Genomic DNA, 21,614 nt, shown 5'->3' on the forward strand with positions numbered 1-21,614 from the left:
AAATAATAATTAGAATGTTCTACTAAATCAGAACTCAATTATAATTGTGAAATGCTTTCAATTTCCAAGAAATATTTTGAAATGTGTTGTTGTACACTGCCATCTCCTGGGAGTTCCCTGTACTTCAAAAATACCTGTTTCTGTTACAGCAAAGATCAGCATTTCCTACATGACAAAAGCCATGAGTAAAGTAGATCATTCCACAACATAGAAGACAGGAAAAAAATATCCAAGTCTGCTATCCTTAATTTACAGATTCAAAGTATTTAATTTTATGAAGGATTTTAATGTTGCATTTGAAAATACTGAAATCAGGAAGAAATTTTCAACTACCTTTAAAATAGTATTGGTGATTTTATTGTGTTTCTTCATTTCCTCCTAAGCTCATGACTACTCAAATTTACAGGACTATTGGAACTGTCTCTGATAAGATACGTGTATTTAGTTTGTATTACATGAGAAAGCATCTTATTCCTTATTAATGCCATGGCCGGCAAAGTAAAACTGCACGCACTTTCAAAGCAGATGCATTTAATGGAGCATATTGTACAGGAAAATGCAGGCATTAACAACTTCACATTGCAAACAGCAAGTTGCCTAGAAAACCTTTTATCTGGCAACTTTTTGTGGGCTCAGCTAGAAGAGCAGGCTGTAAGCAGTGGCAAGCAAAGCTACTTTCTCTACAAGGGAGGCTCACCTCCACCTCCATGTTTGTTTCCATCTCTACCTGCACCTTTTCCTCCACATCTGAGGAGAAGTGGGAGAGAAAAGCTGTGCCTTTTCAAACAGCCCCAAACCCAACACACAAACACACACACCACTGGTCACATCCTCCAGCTGTGCCTTTCTCCCCACAGCCTGTCCTTGAAAGAAGCAAGCACAAACCTCTCTTTGACTTATGTTCCCTGCACTCACTTTCATTTTCACTTAATGCTCTGCCTTCCCGGCCTGCACAAAGTGCCAGCTGGCTCGGCTGTCTCCCACCATCACTGCTGAGGTGAAGCATGGCCTGTTGTGCTGAAAGAAGCCCTGCCCCAGAGAATGGAGGCCATGGAAACGAGGAAGAAGATGAGGCAGGAGCGCCTGAGATAAGGGGCTGGAGCACTGTGCTGACTGGTGTGAGCTAAAGCAAAATGGTGCAGCCAAGTGAAAAGGCATGGGCACTTACACATGTACACAGAAACTCAGAACAGTCCTCATTCCATTTCTCACTTATTTCATATCATCACGTGATATTAAAGCAAGAAGCTTTTCCACACCTACCTCTCAGCAGACAAACTTTTCTGGTTTGATGAGCCACTGTAACCCATTTCATTTCATATTCAAGGTACAAAAAATGCTTAGAAAAAAAAGCCCATGCAAAAAGAAGCCTGTGAAACTTGACAGGGTCTTTGAAATATCAAGGAAATACCAGCACAGATGCAAAACATGAAAAACTGAAGTATTTCTTATTTCTCTGATGATCCGACTGAGGCTGTGGAAGCAAAATCCAGATGTAATGGAGAAAGATATATTGTAAACTTTGCCTGCAAGGGAAGAGCAATTTTTTCCCTGCTGGTCCCTTCCTCAGCCTCTATGTGGCAGCAGAAGACAGCAGTGTTCTCCCAAGAACCGGTTGTCAAAAAGCACCTTTGGAAGGGGAAGCCTGCGGGTCCAGAGGAGCACAGGAGGGCAGCTGCCTGAGCACCCAGAGTCAGGCAGCAGGCACCCTGTCCCCATCTTGCCCTTCTTCCCCTGGGCAAATGGACAAAGCAAATGAACTTTGTATCCCGTGTGGTATTGCAGCTATCTGCATCACTCTTTACACATTAGCAAAGAGAGTTGCCAGGCCAAGGTTAGGTTGCTAAGACTGAACAAAGCACAAGTGAGAAAAATGCAGAGGCAATGATCTTTGCTTCGGCTCATTGGTAAAGCAGCTGCTATGCAGTCATTATCCTGGCTTTCTGAAAACTCAGAACTGATTAAGCTCATTAGTCTCCACAGACTGGAATGGTGCGCTATTCTAAAAGTCTGGCCATGTTAAAATATGTCTCTTTTCAGATACGTCTCATAACTCAAATCCTGACTTCAGTCCACTGACATTTTCTTTACACAAACAGTTCATCTACTCCACCACACAGAGAAATACTGCCCGGAAATATGCTATTGCTTGCACGTCAGAAGCCATTATAAATGTCAGGATCTAGCTCAGAATGCCACTGCTTTTCAAGCCCCTCTATAGCACCTATCTCCTCCCAGTCCAAGCCCATAACACAACTGTGGCCCTTCTCAAGGAGAACCTTCTTCACCACAGCTTCCACCATCTCTCTTGTACTCTAGAACTTCAAGCTCCAACTTGAATTCCATCTCCCTTCCACTTACAGTTCTAGCTACACAACAACACTGCTTAATTCTGCAGCTTTCAGCAGATGAAGAAGCTACACAAAGAATGTAGGCAGAAGTGATAACAGGAAAATCAGTGCTGAATAAGGAGATATCACCACATTGGTCCAAGTAAGATTTTATGTAAGAGTATTTCTTCCACATGAAGTAGGACTGAGTCTGCCACTACAAGCACTGTATTTACTGGTTCACACCTGATTTGATCTCTAGCACTCATTCAATGAGTTTAAATATATATATATATATATATATATATATATATATCCTATTTGGCAGTTTGTTATGCTTCCTTGACTGCTCAAGATGCAAAACAGGAGAGAAGTCAGCTGTTATCTGAAATTTTAAATAGTTCACGTCCGACTTGTTTTGCTTAGGTAGATGAAAAAGAGTGAGCATGAAGATTACCTGTATTTGCAAAGCAGTGTTATTCAGTGGATACCCAGAAAACTACCAGGTTTCCTTAAAATGCTTTTTTTTCCAGTCCATAAAACTTAATGATGAGTTTCAATTTCCAGCTGTTGCATTTGCAGTGCAAAAAGAAACAGAATCAGAATACTCTTGTGCCACCCTTTATTTTCCAAGAAACATCACATTTGGAAGATTAGATCTCTGGTTCATTTTCTATTCATTTCCTTGTATAGTTTATGCCACACACCCAAGAACCAGTTTCAGAACACATCAGTGAGTAATCAACAGTTTTATTATTATCATCTTCTACACCCTTGAAAGGAGTCTCTGAAATGCGAGACATCAGGCATGGGCCAGAATAATGTCTCCTATACATTTTCTTTTCTGAAAAGATTTTAGATTCTGCCTATGACTGAAAGGCTCTGATTGGCTGTCAGTGATGTCACAAGTGTGGTTGTAATACCCAGTAAATGTAGAAAGCTAATTGTGTTCCTTTTTAATGCGTAAATTCTACACCATAATAGCAATAAGACAAAACAGACAATGCACTTCAAGGAGATTACTGCCCTTTTGAGCGATTAAAGCTATTCAGCTTTCAACTTTAGAAACAGTGATGAGGAAGTAATTCCAGTCATATAGGAGCTCTAGGCCCATCTATTGAAACAGGCTGCTGCCTGGGGGAAGAGGAAGCCAGCTTCTCCCTCACACTCAAATGGGGTCTGGCAAAGAAGCACTTGGAGCAGACTGAAGGAGATTATTACAGCACTCGGAATTAGTATGAAGTGAGAAGAAGGGCTCTGAAGTACACTCTGCTTTTGGCTCCTAAACTTTTTGCTCTCTTAATTTTGCCCCCCCCCCCCCCCAACTTCTCCATTATGCTTCTTACATACTGAATAACCACAGTCATGCTGAAGGACAGGTTAGTACACAAGAAACAAGATCACAACCCAGAAAATATGGGACAGTTAGTCCAAGACTTAAAAATGGTGAGTCACTAAGTTCACTTTATGCCATAGGTGCCCTACCAGTAAAAAGAGGCTAACAGTAATGCAACACTAATGCCCCTCAGTATAACGGGGATGTGAGCCAGGAGAGAAAAGAGGTCTTATGCTTGCTGATATTTAAAAAAAAAAAACAAAAAAATAAAAAACCAAACATTTTTCAACTGAAAAAGTCTGCTGATAAAGATACCAGACTTGGCATACACTGACTCACTTCACACCACAAGCTCCCACTGAACAGTAAGGCTGACTTTTCCTGGTGAAGTAGCACTGTGACTAAGAACCATGCTGAGAGCTTTCCATCCAGCTCCACTCATAGTAAAATGAAGATTCTGCTTCTCCTCTGCTTCTTTCTGTTTCTTCCTCTTACACTTTTTTCATCTTTTTCCTCTCTCTTTGCTCCTTCTCTCTAGTTTTTACTGTGCTCTCTGCCTGTCTTCATGATAAATTCAAAGCTTGAGAGGAGGAAGTTAACCATATGTGGGTTTAATTCCTTGATATTAGCAATGAACTAGGTCTTACTGATGTGGCTGTTGTATCAGATGCCATTCTTATCTCTTTCATCTCCCTTTCTGCCATTACTTTCTACATTACCACCAGGACATTAACACTGCTGTGTTTATCTTTACCCCTGAAAAAAATGTTCTTGCTTCTAATTCTTTTTTCACTTCTCTTACATTCTCACATGTATATCCTCCATTCTCCTCACTTCTCTCTTTTCCTTTCCCTCTCCTTCCTGCTGACAGCATTTCCATTTTACAAATGGAAATGTTGAAATTTGTTCCCAGCCGGCCCATGCCTACAGAAGATTTATTTTAACGCTAAGCAAATTCCTACATTACATTGCTACCTTGAAATTTCACTTAAAAACACAATTTGGGTTTAAAATTATCTACCTAGTGGCATTCTCCCTTTCACTTTTCTGGAATTCTGGGCATCTTCTTCACATTTTAGCGCAGGTCCAGTAGCATCTCTATAGTAATTCTTCTCAACAAAAGCATGGAATCTGTAATAAAAAATGGGTTTTCACCAGTCTGTAAACTATGTAAATACTTTCTTAGTTTAAATGTGAATGCCACATATGCAAGATCATAGCAACATACAACTTTGGAATTATTTCCTCATCTGTTCAAGATAATCAAATGTTCAATTACAACAGTACTATGAATGTTACCAAACTTTTATATACATGCATGTATTTTCTAACGTTTCTTCATGAAGAACATGCTTTCATTTTGGTATCACATACTCTGAGGCACATTCCTTTTCAATCATCTGGAAATTTGTTTTTAATTAATGCTCCTAACAGCTGAGCAAGCAAATCATTCGAGATATCTGAGAGGATGCTAACACCCTTAAATTGGATTATCCTTGCAGTTCAAAGCCCAACAGGAACATTTATTTCACTATCGACATACAATCAGGAAGTCAAGCAGACTTCATTTACCTTCATTCTCACAACAGAAAAGCTCCCAGAGCAGGAAAAAGAAGCCTTTCTAAAGCAGAACTACACCAGAATCAGGCTTAAATCAAGAAAAACCCATGAGCTTAACAACTCCCATGAGGAAGCTGACAGCCTTTAAGGCAGTTATTGGCAAATGTCCATCAGCAAGATATTTGTGGCCTCTGAACCAAAGCTATGCTATTATTAGTGCAAAAAATAGTGAAGATAATGGGAATTATACTAGGAAAACAATTCCTCAGAGCACCTTCTTGCAACTCTTCTTGCCTCTTTCTCTACCATGCAAGAAACATTCATTTTCCTCTTATAAAGGAGGGAAAAACTCTGCCAGAAGAAAATGAAGGATGGTGACCAATAATGTATGTGGCATCATAGAGGTACCACAGTTCATTTAGACACATATCAGAAGAAATATAACAATTTCCCACAGTCTTGACTTTTGGCAGACACTCCACCTCTTGAAAGCTACTTCTAAACACAGACGGCTATGAAAGAGCTCAGCAGCTGCCGTCTTACCAATCGCTCTGCTGTCGTTTGGGAGATTTCTACTGTTGGAGACCTTCCCACTCTTCACAAACAACAGTGGAACAGAAAGCTACAGCAGTCATTTCACAGCTCTGTAACTGCATAGTGACTTCTGTTAAGCAGAAAAACACCTTATCAGCTCCTATTGGCCTCTTGCTGTTTAGCCAGAGTTAGGTGGTGTGGCTCTTTTTGTTTTCTCATTTGCTTTCCTTATTTTGATATCAGAATCAAGATTAAAGTTGTATTATTCCTTCCTAATGAAGGCTGATTCTCGCCGCACAGCTGGTTCCCAAGATAAAGTAGCCAAAAACCATATGGAATATATCAGTTTCCACGAACCACACTGAAAAGCAGGGTGCAGAACTGCAGTTTCACACAACAAGGCCTAATGGATAACACTATTCAATTTCCTGTTGATCCAGGCACTGCCTATTTAGGACAGGCATTACTTTTCAAGTACATGTCTGCATTACACTTGGTCCAAAAAAACTCCACATCCTTTGGTGGTGGCTGTGGGCATTACCAAAGTACAAAGCAATATGATGAAAACTTGATGTTGCCACTCTTTCTCTTAAACAATTTTCAGACTTTCAAAGAGGAGCAGACGACAGATGATTTAGGATGTAACTAAGGATTGGCCCTTCTTCAAGCCAGTGAGCACATATGTGAAGAGAGAAGGTCTGTTTGAGTAGACTCTATTTCAGTTATAGCTCTTAGATTATTTCCTTAGTTTATCCAGATCACTTACCAATCTGGTTTGTCCCATTTTCCTCGTGAGAAAAAAAGGGATAACATTCAGGTATCTTCAGATAGCATTCCTAGCAGCAAAAAACAAGTGCTGAAATCTTATACTGAAATCCTTCTTTGTCATACCTTCCAGAGGCCAAGTGGCTCAGCTCCTTCAGAAAAATAACAGTTTCATCTTCCCTGGCATTAAAAGATACAGTGTTGACTGGACAGGGGCCATCAGAAACCTTCTCAAGGAGTAGCTGCCTTGTGACTGCTGGAATGTCCCCCACCACAAAGTAATAAACAGCTTCAATCTGTCATAAAACAAAACAAACAAACAAACAAAAGATAAGGAATTGGGAAGACTGTTTTACATAGATAGTTGGTATTCATTCAAAGCCCTGTGCTGTGCTGAGCACCAGTATGAAAATCTGGTAGAATCAATACATTGCTTGGCTTATCAAATTTGCAGATTTTCAGTTCTCCTTCTCATTTATGCTAGCAATTCAGATGAAGTCCACAAAAAATTCCTAAAGTGAGAAGAGAACCTGGCCCACAGCTCACAAGCCTGATTCTACCCAGAACAAGCCCCTTCCCACAGAAGTTAACAGAAACCAGAGAGAGGCGTGAAGAAGGACAACTGTGTTAATAGCCAAGAAAAGGCTCTGTGCTGCTGCATTCCACCTGGGGGGAAAAGGGGGCACTATCCTGATGCCTTTCCAGGCCTGAAAAGCAATATGAACACTAATACCAGACATAATTTCATAGGCAACATGTATTTTGAGGGTTAGGAAAGATGCATCATTCTTTGAATGCTACCACAGGTATTTGCAGATAGTTCATATTTTTTATACTTCTGAGGCAGAGGGAGCTAGACAGGTTTGTTATGAATACATACACTTATGTTATGAAAACATCATTGCAAGAAGACAGAGAACTTGAAGAAACGTCCTTTGCTTTTTGCTTGCGTATTACATTATGATGGATTAGATACTGCCTGCACATGACCATGCAAGACGAATAACCAGTAAATATGCTCCTTGATATTTGACCAACATTTACAACAAAAGTAACCAACACTGTTCAAGACAGTAAGAACTGTGTATCGACTCCACGGCATACCCACAGTACATATCTATCGACAAATAGAGATCAGTAGTCATTTAACAGAAAAACTGCATTCAGGTATGGTAAGGACTATTCTGGCTACTGGTCAGCACTGGAAGACATCTCCTCTAAGAAGGAACCTCACAGATTAACACAGCAGCACCTTGGGTTTTCCCAGGTCTCGTACAGGGGGCTGGGCATCCCGTGTAGAAGTCAGGGCCCATCCTTAAGGACCACGCTTGCTTGGGAGCAAGCAGGTCTGTTGTCAGCCAGGTATCCTGACATCACTGTTAGACAAATGCTAAGGTTAAAAAAAAGGAATGAATATCTTTCATTAAAGCTTAAAGTTAACACAACACCTATCAGCTTTATAAACAGGTGCACAGAATCAAAATAAACCAAGACTTGCACACATCTGTGCTTTGGTTCAGTTCTGGAAGGTTTCCTCTGTGTTTCATCCAGCTAAATAGTCATCAGAGCACGCATGCAGCTCTTCCAGCTGAGACCCAGGCCTTGGACAACACCCTTGTTCTGGAAATTCCTTTTGATGGAGGCTCCTGATCTGGGGAAACATACGCAGATTGCACAACCACTTTTCTTTGAATTCCTTCAGATTCACATCTTCTCCCCCTCCTTCCTAAGGCTGCCAATAATTCATAAACTTGATATTTAATAAGGGTATTAATTTTCACACTTCCTTCAAGTGCCTGCCTCTGCAGCTTCTGAAATGCTGAAGTTTGCTGGGAATAGCTGATGAAGAACCAGCTCCTCAAGAAAGTAAACAAAATTTCTAACCACAGACAATTCACTCCACTTACCACAAACCCAGCAATATCATACCATGAAGTAAGTATTCCTTACAGAACAGTGGGGAAAGGTTCAAGCCTTTCCATTTATTCCTCCATATTTTGAAATCAATAATTTATGCAGCAATCCATACAAACAAATGAACTCCATAAAGGAACAGGAAGGAGAACACAGTGCTCCTCACAACCTTTACCTGGGAGGGGAGGTACATTCTGCACACTTTGCGGAGTGGCACCTGTGTAGAACTGCAAGTTAGAGACCATGGATGCATTTGCAGCAAGTATCCTGGGCTCCATCAGAAGAGGGGTGGCCAGCAGGGACAGGGAGGTGATTGTCCCCCTCTACTCTGCTCTTGTGAGGCCCCACCTGGAGTACTGCGTCCAGGTCTGGAGCCCCCAGTCAGGGAGCTGTTGGAGAGGGTGCAGAGCAGGGCCACAAAGATGATCAGGGGACTGGAGCACCTCCCCTATGAGGAGAGGCTGAGGGAGCTGGGCTTGTTCAGCCTAGAGAAAAGGAGGCTGCAGGGTGACCTCATTGCAGCCTTTCAGTACCCAAAGGGAGCCTACAAACAGGAGGGGAATCAACTCTTTGAAAGGGTAGATAACAGCAGGACAAGGGGAAATGGTTTTAAGTTGAGGGAGGGGAGATTTAGGTTGGATGTCAGGGGGAAGTTCCTTCCAGAGAAAGGGAAGTTGGTGGCCCTGCATGTGGCAGGGGGTTGGAGATTCATGATCCTTGAGATCCCTTCCAACTCTGGAAGGGATCTGTGATTCTGTGACTGCAGCCTTGCAGCGTGGTGATCTTGAGCCTGGCACTGGCAGGTCATGAGAAAAGGAAATCTAGGGACTTGCCACACATGGAAGAAAAACTCAACCTAACGGAATGACAGGAAGAGCCAAGTCTAGGGAAAAAGGAGCTATTGTTTTGGAGCAGTTTCTGTTGACGGAAGCAGTTCAGAGAAATGAGTCATTTATGACTGTTCAGTGAGTCCACAGGTCTTGCCTAGGTCTGAGAGGGGTCTCCTCCAGCTAGCAGTATGGCCTGCGCTCAAACTGAACTGTCAGTTATAAATGATAATGACTGTATTTAGGAGTAATTAAAGTCTGTCTTACATGGATCACCTGCCAAAACAGGCTCCCCCAGATTACCCATTAGCCCACCAATGTCTAGAAAAAATAATAGATGCCTCACTGTTGGAAGAATTTTAACTTCTCTTTATCTGCATGCAGACTCAGGTCCAATAAGCCTTTTCTTCATCCAGACAGTACTTAAATCCAAATACCATCTTTTTGTTTCACCAGAAAATTTGTAATACACTGTAAATTGAAAATGTTAGCATAATTTATGAAGGGGACATTTTAAAAAGCAGTTATAAAATTGTCACTGTTGTACAATTTGCTCCTCACCCACTTCCTTTCTACTATCATTTTCAAAACATCAAGGTTCATCCAGCGGAGAAGGAAACTCAAACCAAATCTACCTTCTCTTTCAAACAGTGTCTCACAACGAAATTTACAAGAGAGTTAAGGTTGGATCTGTGTGCAGGCATGGACTCTAATGGCAGCAAAAACCAGTGATTCTAACCCATGTGATTTTCCATTGAATCTGGGTGCCAGGAACTGAATTTATATTGGAAGCCAATTTCATAAAATCTTTCTTTAAGAGTACAATTTTTAACTAACTAGCTCAAATGATAGCACACATCTTTTATGTTTTGTCACTTCTGCTATAAATGAATAATGTAGCATGGTACTTTGAAAAATAGTCAGAATTTTTAGTAACAATATCTGCATATGCTTTGTCTTTTTGCCCTGAAATAAATTACAGCTGTAACCTGGGTGACGAAAAAAATATTTCAAGACTCTTGCTGTCTACAAATGCATAAAGAAATCTCTGTACTTAGTATTTTGGATTTTAAGTACAGGGTTTTTTTCAAAAGCATTTTGGTTACATTACAAAATAAAAATGCTTTTCTTGTCTTCAGTAATGTTGATACTATGAATATTTTCATGAACTTGAAACCCTGAAAAACATATATGGCAAAGGAAGTGGAAGTCAGGATATTTACTCTTTCCTTTAATGACTGTATAACTCTCCTGTGTGCAGCAAAAAAAAGAAAATACAAGATTTTGCCTTCAGAATACAATAAATTTACATAAGCAAGCCATAAGTAAATGCTGTATGCAGTTATTGTCAAGAAAAAACCTTCCAAATCCTCCCATTAATATTTATGTTTCACATTTCATTGGGGCAAATCACAGTAGCCAGTTTGGCACTGAACACTCTTGGATTAACTTGAGGCTTCTGAAAAGATGTATGAGCTTACCGTCTCATCACTCATGGCTTCCACCAGGGCTCCAGCAGAGGTGGTACTGTTGGCAGCTGTTGTGTGGTCCAGCTTCCAGAGCCACTTAACAGCAGATTTTACAGTATATTCAGACACAGGAGCAGATTTCTCTTGCCACTTCATAAGATCCTCAGCAGCCCTGCAAGTGACATTAACTATAAATCAAAAGTAGTGAGAAAAATACTGACAAAGCAAAATGGTGGAGTTCTTCCACTGTTAGTATTCTTATAAATTGTTAAGTAATAATAACAATAAACCACATACATTAAATCTAGACTTGCAATAAAAGTAGAGGTAAAATGAAACTCTTAGGTATAGAAATGACTATTTTTTAAGCCAGTTGTTGAAAGCACATCCAAGACAGCTACAGTGCTTTACAGCTCCTGATTCCCATTTGTCCTTTTGCTTATTTATCATATATCTATTATAAAAGCACAATTTTTTAAAGATAGGTGTACAAAAAACAATCTGGTTTCTCTTTCCAAGACTTGCTGCATGGACTTCATATCAGATCATTTTAACCTACTTCTGCTTTTTTGAAAAGAGCTGATCTTTATTTGCCCATCGAGGTAAGATTTGTGAAGCAATGCTTTTCAGTATTTGATTGGTCAAAGGCCTTTTGTCTTTGGCATTACAGAGGTGCAAAGCATATATATGCATGTATACCTGTGTATGTACATATGGAAAGACAAAAGATAAATCTAAAAAAATAACAGGTTCCAGTAAAATAAGCTGAATGTCACAGGATCTGAGACATTCAGCCAAGGACTGTTCTGAATAATTCCTTGCAAATCTAAAAGAGAAGTAGTCCAGTTTCTCAGATTCATTTAAAGCAGTAATTTGTGAGCTATATTGTCCTTTGTCTCCCCGCAACAAAAAGAAAAATCAATGAACACATTTATTGTGCCTCAATTTTGCCTTAGCTTAGCACAAATCATCTTTGAAGAAAATATTTTATGTGTTTCTTGAAATCTAGGAAAATCATCCCCTGTTTTTTAAATGGACTGTATCATAAGGTAGACAATTAAGATAGGGAAACACAAACAAATCTGTAGGGTAAAGCGTGCATAAAACAACATTCAGAATCATAGTGTGGTTGAAAGCAATCTTTATGGAACCTATTCCAAATTTGTATGGCCCAATTTGTGCATCATTTTTTCACAGTCACCAAATTCCATTCATATATACAAGCCCAAGCTTATAACTTCAAACGCTTATATAAAAATGAGGATTTGTGCAAAGATGCATAAATTTGAATAGCCGCTTCGATTTTTCTATTTGTAACCAGACCCAGATTCATTTACTCAGGTTAAGGAACAAGCTTTTGTCTTTTGTTATGGAAATCTAGCATTGTTTCCTAGTCCTACTACTTATTTCTGTGACCATGGAAATCTATAGAAATACAAATGACTATGCCTGTGTCTATGGTACGTGGGGGAGTGTATATTCAGCTGTAAGGCAGAAAACTGTACTGCCTGAAGACACAAAAATACCCAGGCAGTCAGCTGGGACCTCACTGTTTCTTTAATACTTAGATGCATTATTGAAGCACACTACTGCGGTTGCAAAGCACCCCTTGTCTTTCTGGTTTTCTACATGTGCTACGTTTGTGGAAGGCTTGTATCACCATTTGGTTTCTGTTAGCCTTTATCCTCTCCTCAGGGTAAGAATGTTTTTTTTTGTTAAATGGAAGCAGCAAACTCAGCATTCCTCCGGGTTAAACTCGGTGGAAAATCTATACATATTGCCATGACACAAATCACTTTATCCAAACACACATCTGTATGATATAAGACTCTTGTTCTCCAACAAAAGGCAGACATGGACTCCTTTCTGCTTACCGAATGAGGTTAAATTTGGCAATCTGTGTCACTTGTTCCACAAGAACCATAGAAAGTGCATCACGGCATAGATCAAATTCGGTTGGAGCTGCAGTGCCAAAATCCAAAACGATGACAATGTGCCGTTCTTGAATCACTCCAAATATCAGCCGGCTTTCACTGGTTAACCATTCCATTCGCTGCTGATACAGCTCAATAGCTCCCATTAGACATTCCACAAAACGAAGAATCAGTTCTTTTTTGGCTGTCAGCTTTATTTAAATAAGGGAGAGAGAGGAACTGAACATTAAAACAACACAAATGAAGCCCCAAGCTTAGCACAGCTGCAGTAACCGGTTTGCAAGTGCCAGATATGCCGGCCAAGGTAGCAGTGAAAACAACCCATTTTTCTCCCGCTATTTCAGAAGCAAATACTTGACAAACGTATCTAAGCCATAACAGAAAAGACGCTGCATTTCGTCCTAATTGCCTTTCATAATCTTTTTATACAAGCATGGGACACTGCCAATGGGTTGTCTGCCTTGTCTGTCTCAAGACCGGAGCAATTAGAGTGAGCTGAACAGGGGAGAGGATGGAGAAAGGGCTGCAGAACAGATGGATGAACAAACAGGAACACAGACACTTTGTACCTTCTTAGACCAGATTTTTGACTGGCTCTTAAAACGCCGCACAGCCGTACAAGGGGGTGAACAGTTTGGTGCTGGGGCACTTCAATCTCCACCTTGTCTTTAGCATTTGAAAGGAAATGTAAAAGGCTTCCTATTTGTGCTATTATTTCACTAACAATGCCCAACACTACAGCTTAACTATTTAAGGGAAGGGGCTTAGGCAAATGCAGTCAAAAGTTCTCTCTCATAATAAGAAAAACGTAGATTGAGCACAAAAAAAAAAACAAAAAAAAATAAAAAACACCAAGAAACCCCTCTCTATGCACGTATCTATGAATCCTCGCTGTGCAAAAAGATCTGCTGGCTTAAAAACTCACTGCAGGTTCCAGTAAAGATGCATCCTCATAATCTCTGACCCATTTAAGCTAATTTACCTACCACCTTCTATCTTCAACTTTCCAGGACGAGTTCAAAACCTTGGAGCTACAAATGTTTGAAAACAATATATTTCTCAGTGAGAAATCAATTTGCAAACTCCTATGTATTTTTCACTGTTCATTACTGTTAGCTAGGGCACTGTAAAATGCCTCCCAGACACGTAGCAGGTTGTCTGCAGAGGAGTGGAGGCCTAGGAAGGAGTGCTCAGAAAGTCCAGTTTCCTCCTATCACTGCCAGACTCACACGAACAGCTCACTGCACTACACTGATCAAATTCTATCTTAAAATAAAGCACTTTTCTTGCCCCACCCTTTTGTTTCTAGTTGGCCAGTCCAGATTCCCATTTCTCTGAGGGGCTGCAAAACTTCTGGCTGTCCACTCGATATTTATTCATGGCAGTTCACATCCATTTATTCTTGGACTACCAGGACTTTCAGCATAGAAAATAACAGCTCTTCTCTGTGCCTGCGATCTGCCTTTGTAGAAGCATTCAAGGGCATTCAAGTATACAATTTTTCAGTCTTCTTTGGTCTTATCTAAATGCATCAACATCAATCAAGGCCTCTTACAAGATTAGCACTCCATTGCTGATCATCCTACTTGCTCTTCCAGGTACCAACTCCAATTGGAATTATTTCTTACCCTGTGGTAACTACATAATATCATGCACCATATTCCAAATGAGGTCTCGCCACATATTGTATAATGGCACGACTCCTTTAATACTACCAGAAATATCTTTTCCCTTGCTCCAAACATGCCCTATGATTAAAAGATGTTATGTAGATACTTCATACAGAATTAATTTAATTTAAAAAAATGAGGGAATGAGGATCCTTGAAATAATTCTTTTCTCATTTTCACACCTGGTGCCTCAGAAAAGATTCAAGCTACCAGGAGAAAAAAAAAAAAAAAAAAAAAAAAATAAAAAAAAAAAAAAAACGACAAGCCTTTTTTTTGTAAAATCCTTTATGAATTAACTCTCTCCCCTTCTAGCTCACATGAGTATGTCTTCAGTCCCATCCATCCTCTCAACAATGGGACAGCCAGCAGCTGTTACTAAGACATTCCTTAGAACGTGAGCCTGGGCAGAGATCCAGCTAGCTCTCTATAGTCCAGGCTGAGCCCTTTGTGACCCACTGGCACTGAGCAAAGCAGCATTTTGCATTGGCAATGACAGCACATTATGTTATTTAATTTCAGCATGCCCATCGGTTTTATTGACTACAAGTACTTTGAACACAAGAAAAAAATAAAAAAATTCTCATCTGAGCATCTTCTTTTTAAGTGTTCTTTCTTGCAAAACAGAGTAAATGTTGCTTAGAAACTGCAGCCTTCTTCTATGGAAAGATTTACTGCAGTGCTGCACCAAGACAAGAGTGTGAGACTCCACAAAAGATATCTAGCACAAAAAGATAGCTAGCTTCAATATTGTTATCACTAATATTTCAGAAAACAGAAAAAAAAAATAGATCAAAAGATAAAGTTCTCACACAACAAATGCACGTATGTATTTCGTGTCACAGGGAGACGTTACAGTCATATCATTCTACTGACAGTGATACGAAGTTCTAAGTGCACAGGGAAGTTACCACAAGTCAGTTCCACTTACATTATACACGCTGCCATCGTGTGCTTTCTTGTATTGAGGAAATAAACCATCTGCATACCGAGAAGCCACAAGTTTCCCCAAAGTGGTCACATAATCTACAGTAAAGGTTACAAAAGAACAAGTTGTTAATCATCAGGATTACTTTCACGATGTTCTGTTTTTCCAAAGCGCACGCAATACAAAGGAGAGTAATTCTTGCTCTTGTTATTGTGTGCTTTGCTTAATATCTTCCTACAGAACTGTACAATCAGAATTCAGGGAAACCTTCTTAGAGGAATGAGAAGGATTCTTTAGATATATCAGGCTTTGAATGAGAAGGAGCTCCTCCCATAGCAAAGTACATGTGTCCTTCAGCTATTCCCCAGATTGACATGCATAGCATCCATTTATGAGGCACATGCATCCATGTTGATCTCTGGACATTATTCAAGAAATTCAAGAGAAATTCTAGTGACATTGAATTACAATTTTTTTCTGCCTGTGTTTATGTTGGCGTCCTGAGGACACCAACAGTCCTGGGTTATCCTGATCAGCCTCACCTGGGGCTTCCACCCACCCACTGCGTGCTCAGGCCTGGGAACTCAGTCTTTGTTTGGCAAGGTGTGCCTACTTCAAGTCCTACTGGTGCAGGACTCCTGGCTAGATCTCTCAGCCCTGTACTACAGCCTTGTTTCCAAGCTTGTCTCTGTCTCCATCTCCTGTTCCTGGCAGCACTTGGACTAGCATGACTTTTAGCATAGAAAATAATATGGTCCATATACCATATACTACATTTCAGTCTTCTTTCATCTTATCTAAATACATCAACATCAACCAAAAATTCTTACAACATTAGCACTCCATTGCTGATCATCCTACTAGCTCTAGCTGGACCCTGGAGCTGGTCCATCACCTCGCCCAGTCTGGAAGTGCCACTGGATGCTGTTACCACACCCTGCTCTGCCTGCTGTGCTCACACGTTGCAGGACTGCATGCTGGTCAACCCTGCCTGGGCTGTGGTTGCTTCTGCCTCCTGGCTCACTTTCTCCTCCTAAAGCTGCCCTGCACTTGCCTCTGCCAAGCCAGTTTAGTCAGAAGTGAGGGGGAAAGCACACTGAACTATTTTCAGGCAAAAAATAATCCACATGACTTTAATAAAAGAAAGGTTTAGGCAATTAAACTTCTGTATTATCCACTTACCTCACAACAGGACTTGCAAATATTTGTTCATCAAACAAAATACAAAAACAGGGACAGATAATGCTGTTCTCTTACACAACTAAATGGGTGCAGAAGTGGGTGCAACTAAGGAAAAGGCCACTCTCTGTTCTCTTTCAGTAGCTAGAAATCTTCTGCAGTAGTTCCACTGATAGGAAAACATTGGAGGGGGGGAATATTTAACGTCACAAAGCAGCTATTCTGTACAGCATGCTGCCCTGCTAAGTTAGTACGTTCTGCTCCTAAAATTACACTGTAACAACATTAACCCTGTTCAACAGCTTCTTCTTCATCTACAGCACACAGGATTCCAGGATCTGCACTGTTGGTTTTTGAATGTCCCATGGTCACAAGCCAGCTGAAATCTTAAATTATGCAACCTAGAACAATTGCAATACATTACAACTCCTACTTCTCAGGCAGTAAGCTCTTCAAAGAAAAGAATATTTTACCATGCCTTGCAAAGCACTATTATGGCAGTGATTAATAATTATTAGCAAACTCTTCCACTCCAGCTGTCAGATAACTGCAAAAGAACATTTTTCTATAGCCTGATTTTGCACAAAAAGCAGCCTGTGTTCTAATCAAATTTAACTGCTTTCTTGAAGCTGGTTTCCTGGAAATAATATTCCCGAGCAAGTTGGCTAGCCTGGATGATTAGTAGATTTCAGATTATGGCACTGCGTATATTACATCTGCCATCTAAAAATGGGCAGTCTCATGGGGTATTATTTGCAGGCAAAAGACTAACAGCCTCAGCACTGCATGTTGTTTCCCAGCTGTAGCTAAACTATGGAAGACTTGAACTGGAGCCTGAAGTAAAGAAAGCAACTACACAGTTCAGTAAGAAAAGCCTTTTTTGGGTACTGAGTTCTCAGATCAAAAAGGAGGCGGAATTCCACAGTCTTCAAACTGGCAACACCAGAAACAAGGGATACAGCTTCCCTTTCTGCCACTGTTGTAAGAAAAGAGACCAAATGAGTATCTCCCCAGGGTGCAAAATGAGCAATACACTACAGAAAAAATTTATTCTAACTGACTGTTGATTTGTCTAATACCTTTCCTGTGCTGGAATCCAATTTGTGACAAAATCTGGGACAAAGTCAATTTGTTTCTCTTGAGCCCATGAAGCTGAAGCCATTCGGAAGACGAAATGAGGGGCTGTACATCCATGTCCCACTGACTGACTGTCAGACTCCTTTCCTTCTCTTCTGATTTCTTTTTGTGGTCCTCATGGAAACTTAAATTCTCATGGTCTTGTCTGTACTTTGAATCAAAGGCAGCTGTTGTAAAGAGAAATGGAGGGATAACAATGCTTACACTTAAAAAAAAAAAAAAAAAAAAAAAAATTCACTGCAATTCTTTGCTTTCTTTACCATATACCACAGTAGTCTCCATGCATGTAGCTCAGCTCAGTTATTCTTCTCTTTTGTTATACTGGGCAACAGTCTTAATCTGGAGGGCTGTCCTCAGTTCTACACATATACTTACTGCTATGTTTCTTTTACCCCCTCCATATGTTTTCACCTTCAATTTATTAAAGAAAACATCTCTTGTATGCTGAAATCCAAGCCCAAACAAAGCTTAGTCCAGTTTGCCAATTGGCATTTCTTCCAGCTCCTAAGACATCTGTCCTAAATCTTAAGAATGAGTGTCTGCAGGAGGCATCTAAAGAATATCAGAGAATCACAACTACACACTAGAAGCATAATGCAATAAACAGGGATCCCTTAACAATGGTATGTTCAACATCTATCATAAGCAACAACACTGCTAGCAGCAGATCCTGATTTTATTGAGAAGCTGGAGAAACTCCCACTTCTCACATCATTTATCACAATTGCAAACAATGGCACTGGCAGCATCTGCTCCAGGCTGTGATGGATCATGTGCATGCACAGGATTGCTTGGACATGAAAGTCCGTTTTCAGGGAGCATATAAACAGGAAGGGGAATGGCTGTTTACGAGGGTAGATAGTGATAGAACAAGGGGGAATGGATTTAGGCTCAGACAGGGGAGGTTCAGGTTAGATATTAGGAGGAAGTTTTTCACACAGAGGGTGGTGACACACTGGAACAGGTTGCCCAAGGAGGCTGTGGATGCCCCATCCCTGGAGGCATTCAAGGCCAGGCTGGATGTGGCTCTGGGCAGCCTGGTCTGCTGGTTGGCAACCCTGCACATGGCAGGAAGGTTGAAACTGGATGATCACTGTGGTCCTTTTCAACCCAGGCCATTCTGTGATTCTATGATATTAAGTTCTGCAGAACAGTGAATGTATTCACAGCACTGATTTACAGTTGTCTGGGATATCTCCATTTGAAAATTGGAGCAGAGGCAGATCAGAGCCTAGAGTGGCTGGGGCAGAAATGGAAGTGATGACATCAGTAACTCGCTTATTCCTCAGCACAGAGGCTCTAGGAGGACTTTGGTATTTCCTGTTCATTCCCAAAATACTCTGCTCAATTAAATACCCTTGCTGTATCTAAGTTTATTTTCTGTGGACATTTGATGTTTCTGGCCATTTTCCCCAGCAACAACACTATCTGGAATACCCAAGCCCTCCACTTCCCATTTACCATAAGCCAGAAGAAATGCAAATACACCGTGCGGAACAAATGGCTCCAAAACATAAAGAAGGTACTCCTATCCTTAATGACTAAAAATAACCCTCGGTCTGGTACGGAGTACCATGGAAAACTCACTGCTGAGATCAAATACTATAGCAACTGACCTGGTTACAACAGTTCATTTGACAGATTTGTTTCTCAGTTAATCACACATAGAGGAAATGAAAACGTATTCTCAGAAATCATTCTTCAGTGAGAGCCTTCTGCATGGGACATGCTGGCACCAGCTCCTTCCCAGCCAGGGTGATGGGCTGGCGTGCCTGCAGAGGCTGCTGGCATGCTTGTAGAGGCTGCTGGCATCTTACCAGCCCTCCTCCTACTCTCAGTACAGAAGCAGTAACGACAGATGTTAACTCTAAAGAGACACAGGTGAAGATTTGCAGCTGCTCAGGCTTTGTATGTAGTCAGGCACTGTTTATAGTCATTTGAGCAGTTGTTCCCAGTTTCCTCCTCAGAAAAAAAGGCCAGCTCAGCACCCTATACATAGCATGGGTGAGATTGGCAGAGCTTCAGAATGCTAGCAACACAGCTAGCAACATGCACACCACAATTTAGCAAAGAAAACTCTACATCACCCAGGAAAACATGCAGTGTGTGTAAAAGTAGTCCTGAAACACTCACAGTCACTCCAGGCAAGTGTCTTAAACGGGTTGCCAGTCATGGTGGATCTCTCAACTGATAGCTCCTCTTTGCTTTCTTCTTAAGAACCTGAGGAATTTTTGTTAAAAAAAGATATAATAATCTAAAATAATGTCCTTAGCAGATCAGTATGATCTGGAACCAGCTGCACATAAGCCCAGGCAATAATAAACTGCAGATGATTAAAGTAAAGATTTTCCTCAAGGAAAATATTATGAATTAAAAAGAAAAGCTACCTCTCATGTAAGAAAGGCAGATTTGACATGGACACGCCCGTACTCTGAAATGGGAATGTGGGTATTGGTAATATGGTTTCTATTCCTTCCCTTTAAATTATCATTAAAAAAGAGCCAAGGCAGAATTTTCCATGCAGATATGCTACAAAAATGAGTGTGATGTTTTGGCCTAACAATAGCCAGTTGTATTATAATGCAAAGCAATAATAGAATATACCTTACTTTTTTCTAAAATCCCATTGATGAGTAATCTTGGCTGTATCTGAGACACAGTTTTGTGAAGAGATTCATAATTTTGCCTGCAAGACCACAAGATGATTCACAAAGGAAAAGAACTGTGCCTGTGTACCTGTACGTGTATGTGGTATAAAGCCCGACTGTGACTTAAACACAACATATGAATAGAAAATAAAATGCCAGAGGAGGCAAGGTAGCATATATTTGCTGAGTGCGCCATTTTCAAATGTAGCATTTTGGTTCTTATTTTAATAAATAAGATGAAAGGATGAGGGACATTTACGAATCACCAGTAGGCCAGCTGCTAGCTACTGTTACGCAGCAGTTTCCTATGGGAAAGGCCAAGATGGGATAAAATAGTATGCGACAGAGGAGCTGAGGCAGACAGTGCCGGCAGCGAGACTCCTGCCGTCCATAGCGCGGTGCAGAAGCAGTGCTGCTCTGCCCTGATGGTAACTGCTGACACGCACTTCAGGTGGAGAACAAATCCCAGACGCCATCTCGTTTTGCATATGCCCACAGGTGTGGCAACCGATTTTCCTGTGCTTTGAATGCCCAGCGCTGCTGGCCGGCCACTTAACCAACACCTGTGTGTGAAGTGCTGGCGCTGCATGAAAAGGGGCACTGGGAAGGCGATGGAGCTGCTTCAGTGGAAAATAGCAAATCTACCTCAGTTCTGGGAAAAGCATGCGAGTTTAGAAATGACGACAACCAAGAAAACCACCAACTCAGATGCTCAACCAAAACACGCTATTTTCAAAAGGTGAGCACGAGTTCATCCAAGCACTGCTCACACCCATCATGCGCCGCAAGCTTTTCACAGACATGGCCGTGCTTGCCGAGCCCGTGCAGTCACAGAATCACAAACCGTTTGGGGTTGGAAGGGACTTCTAAGCCCACCCGGCCCCAACTCCTGCCGTGGGCAGGGCTGCCCCCCACCAGCTCAGGCTGCCCAAGGTCCCATCCAGCCTGGCAGGGATGAGGCACCACGGATTTCTCTCGCCCCGCGGCGCCCCCCCCGGGGCCCGGCCCTCACCTGCCTCCGGCCGTGCCATGGCGGCGGCTGCCGCCCGGCTGTTGACGTGGAGACGGGCCGGTTGCTACGGGACGGCCTCCCCGCCCCCGCGGGGCCTGCGTGTCCGTTACCGTGCCGTTCGTTTTCCCCGCGGTGAAACGGCGCTGAGGAATGAATAGTCTTGAGTTTGTGGCGTTTGCTTGTTTGCCTTTGTTTATGCATTTATTTCTCTGTGAAGGGTACAGGCTTGGGTGTACGGAAGGGCTGCGAGAGGGAAATGCGAATAAATTCATTGCCAACAGATGCCACGATGACCGAGTGCATTTGGTGCTGTAGGAACCAAAATAACGTTTGCCATACGTATAACAGGAGAGTCACAAGTATCTGGATTTAGG

The 21,614-nt window shown here is 41.3% G+C and overlaps 1 protein-coding gene across 1 annotated transcript in view; it reads right to left on the reverse strand.

The window, feature by feature from the left end:
• Nucleotides 1–21,301, reverse strand: part of VWA3B (von Willebrand factor A domain containing 3B) — a 68,567-nt gene extending 47,266 nt beyond the window's left edge. The window contains exons 1-8 of the mRNA XM_042811042.1: nucleotides 21,241–21,301; nucleotides 19,714–19,800; nucleotides 17,523–17,747; nucleotides 15,268–15,362; nucleotides 12,610–12,860; nucleotides 10,748–10,907; nucleotides 6,652–6,821; nucleotides 4,688–4,797 (exon numbers count right to left, since the gene is read on the reverse strand). Of these exons, the coding sequence (XP_042666976.1) occupies nucleotides 4,688–4,797; nucleotides 6,652–6,821; nucleotides 10,748–10,907; nucleotides 12,610–12,860; nucleotides 15,268–15,362; nucleotides 17,523–17,747; nucleotides 19,714–19,753 (1,051 nt within the window). The 5' untranslated portion in view covers nucleotides 19,754–19,800; nucleotides 21,241–21,301. The remainder of the gene's footprint in view (nucleotides 1–4,687; nucleotides 4,798–6,651; nucleotides 6,822–10,747; nucleotides 10,908–12,609; nucleotides 12,861–15,267; nucleotides 15,363–17,522; nucleotides 17,748–19,713; nucleotides 19,801–21,240) is intronic.
• Between the last annotated feature and the right edge of the window lie 313 nt (nucleotides 21,302–21,614).

Source organism: Centrocercus urophasianus, unplaced genomic scaffold (genome assembly GCF_019232065.1).
Source record: "Centrocercus urophasianus isolate 14NV4802_14NV808 unplaced genomic scaffold, USGS_Curo_1.0 seq_12, whole genome shotgun sequence".
Classification (NCBI taxonomy): domain Eukaryota; kingdom Metazoa; phylum Chordata; class Aves; order Galliformes; family Phasianidae; genus Centrocercus; species Centrocercus urophasianus.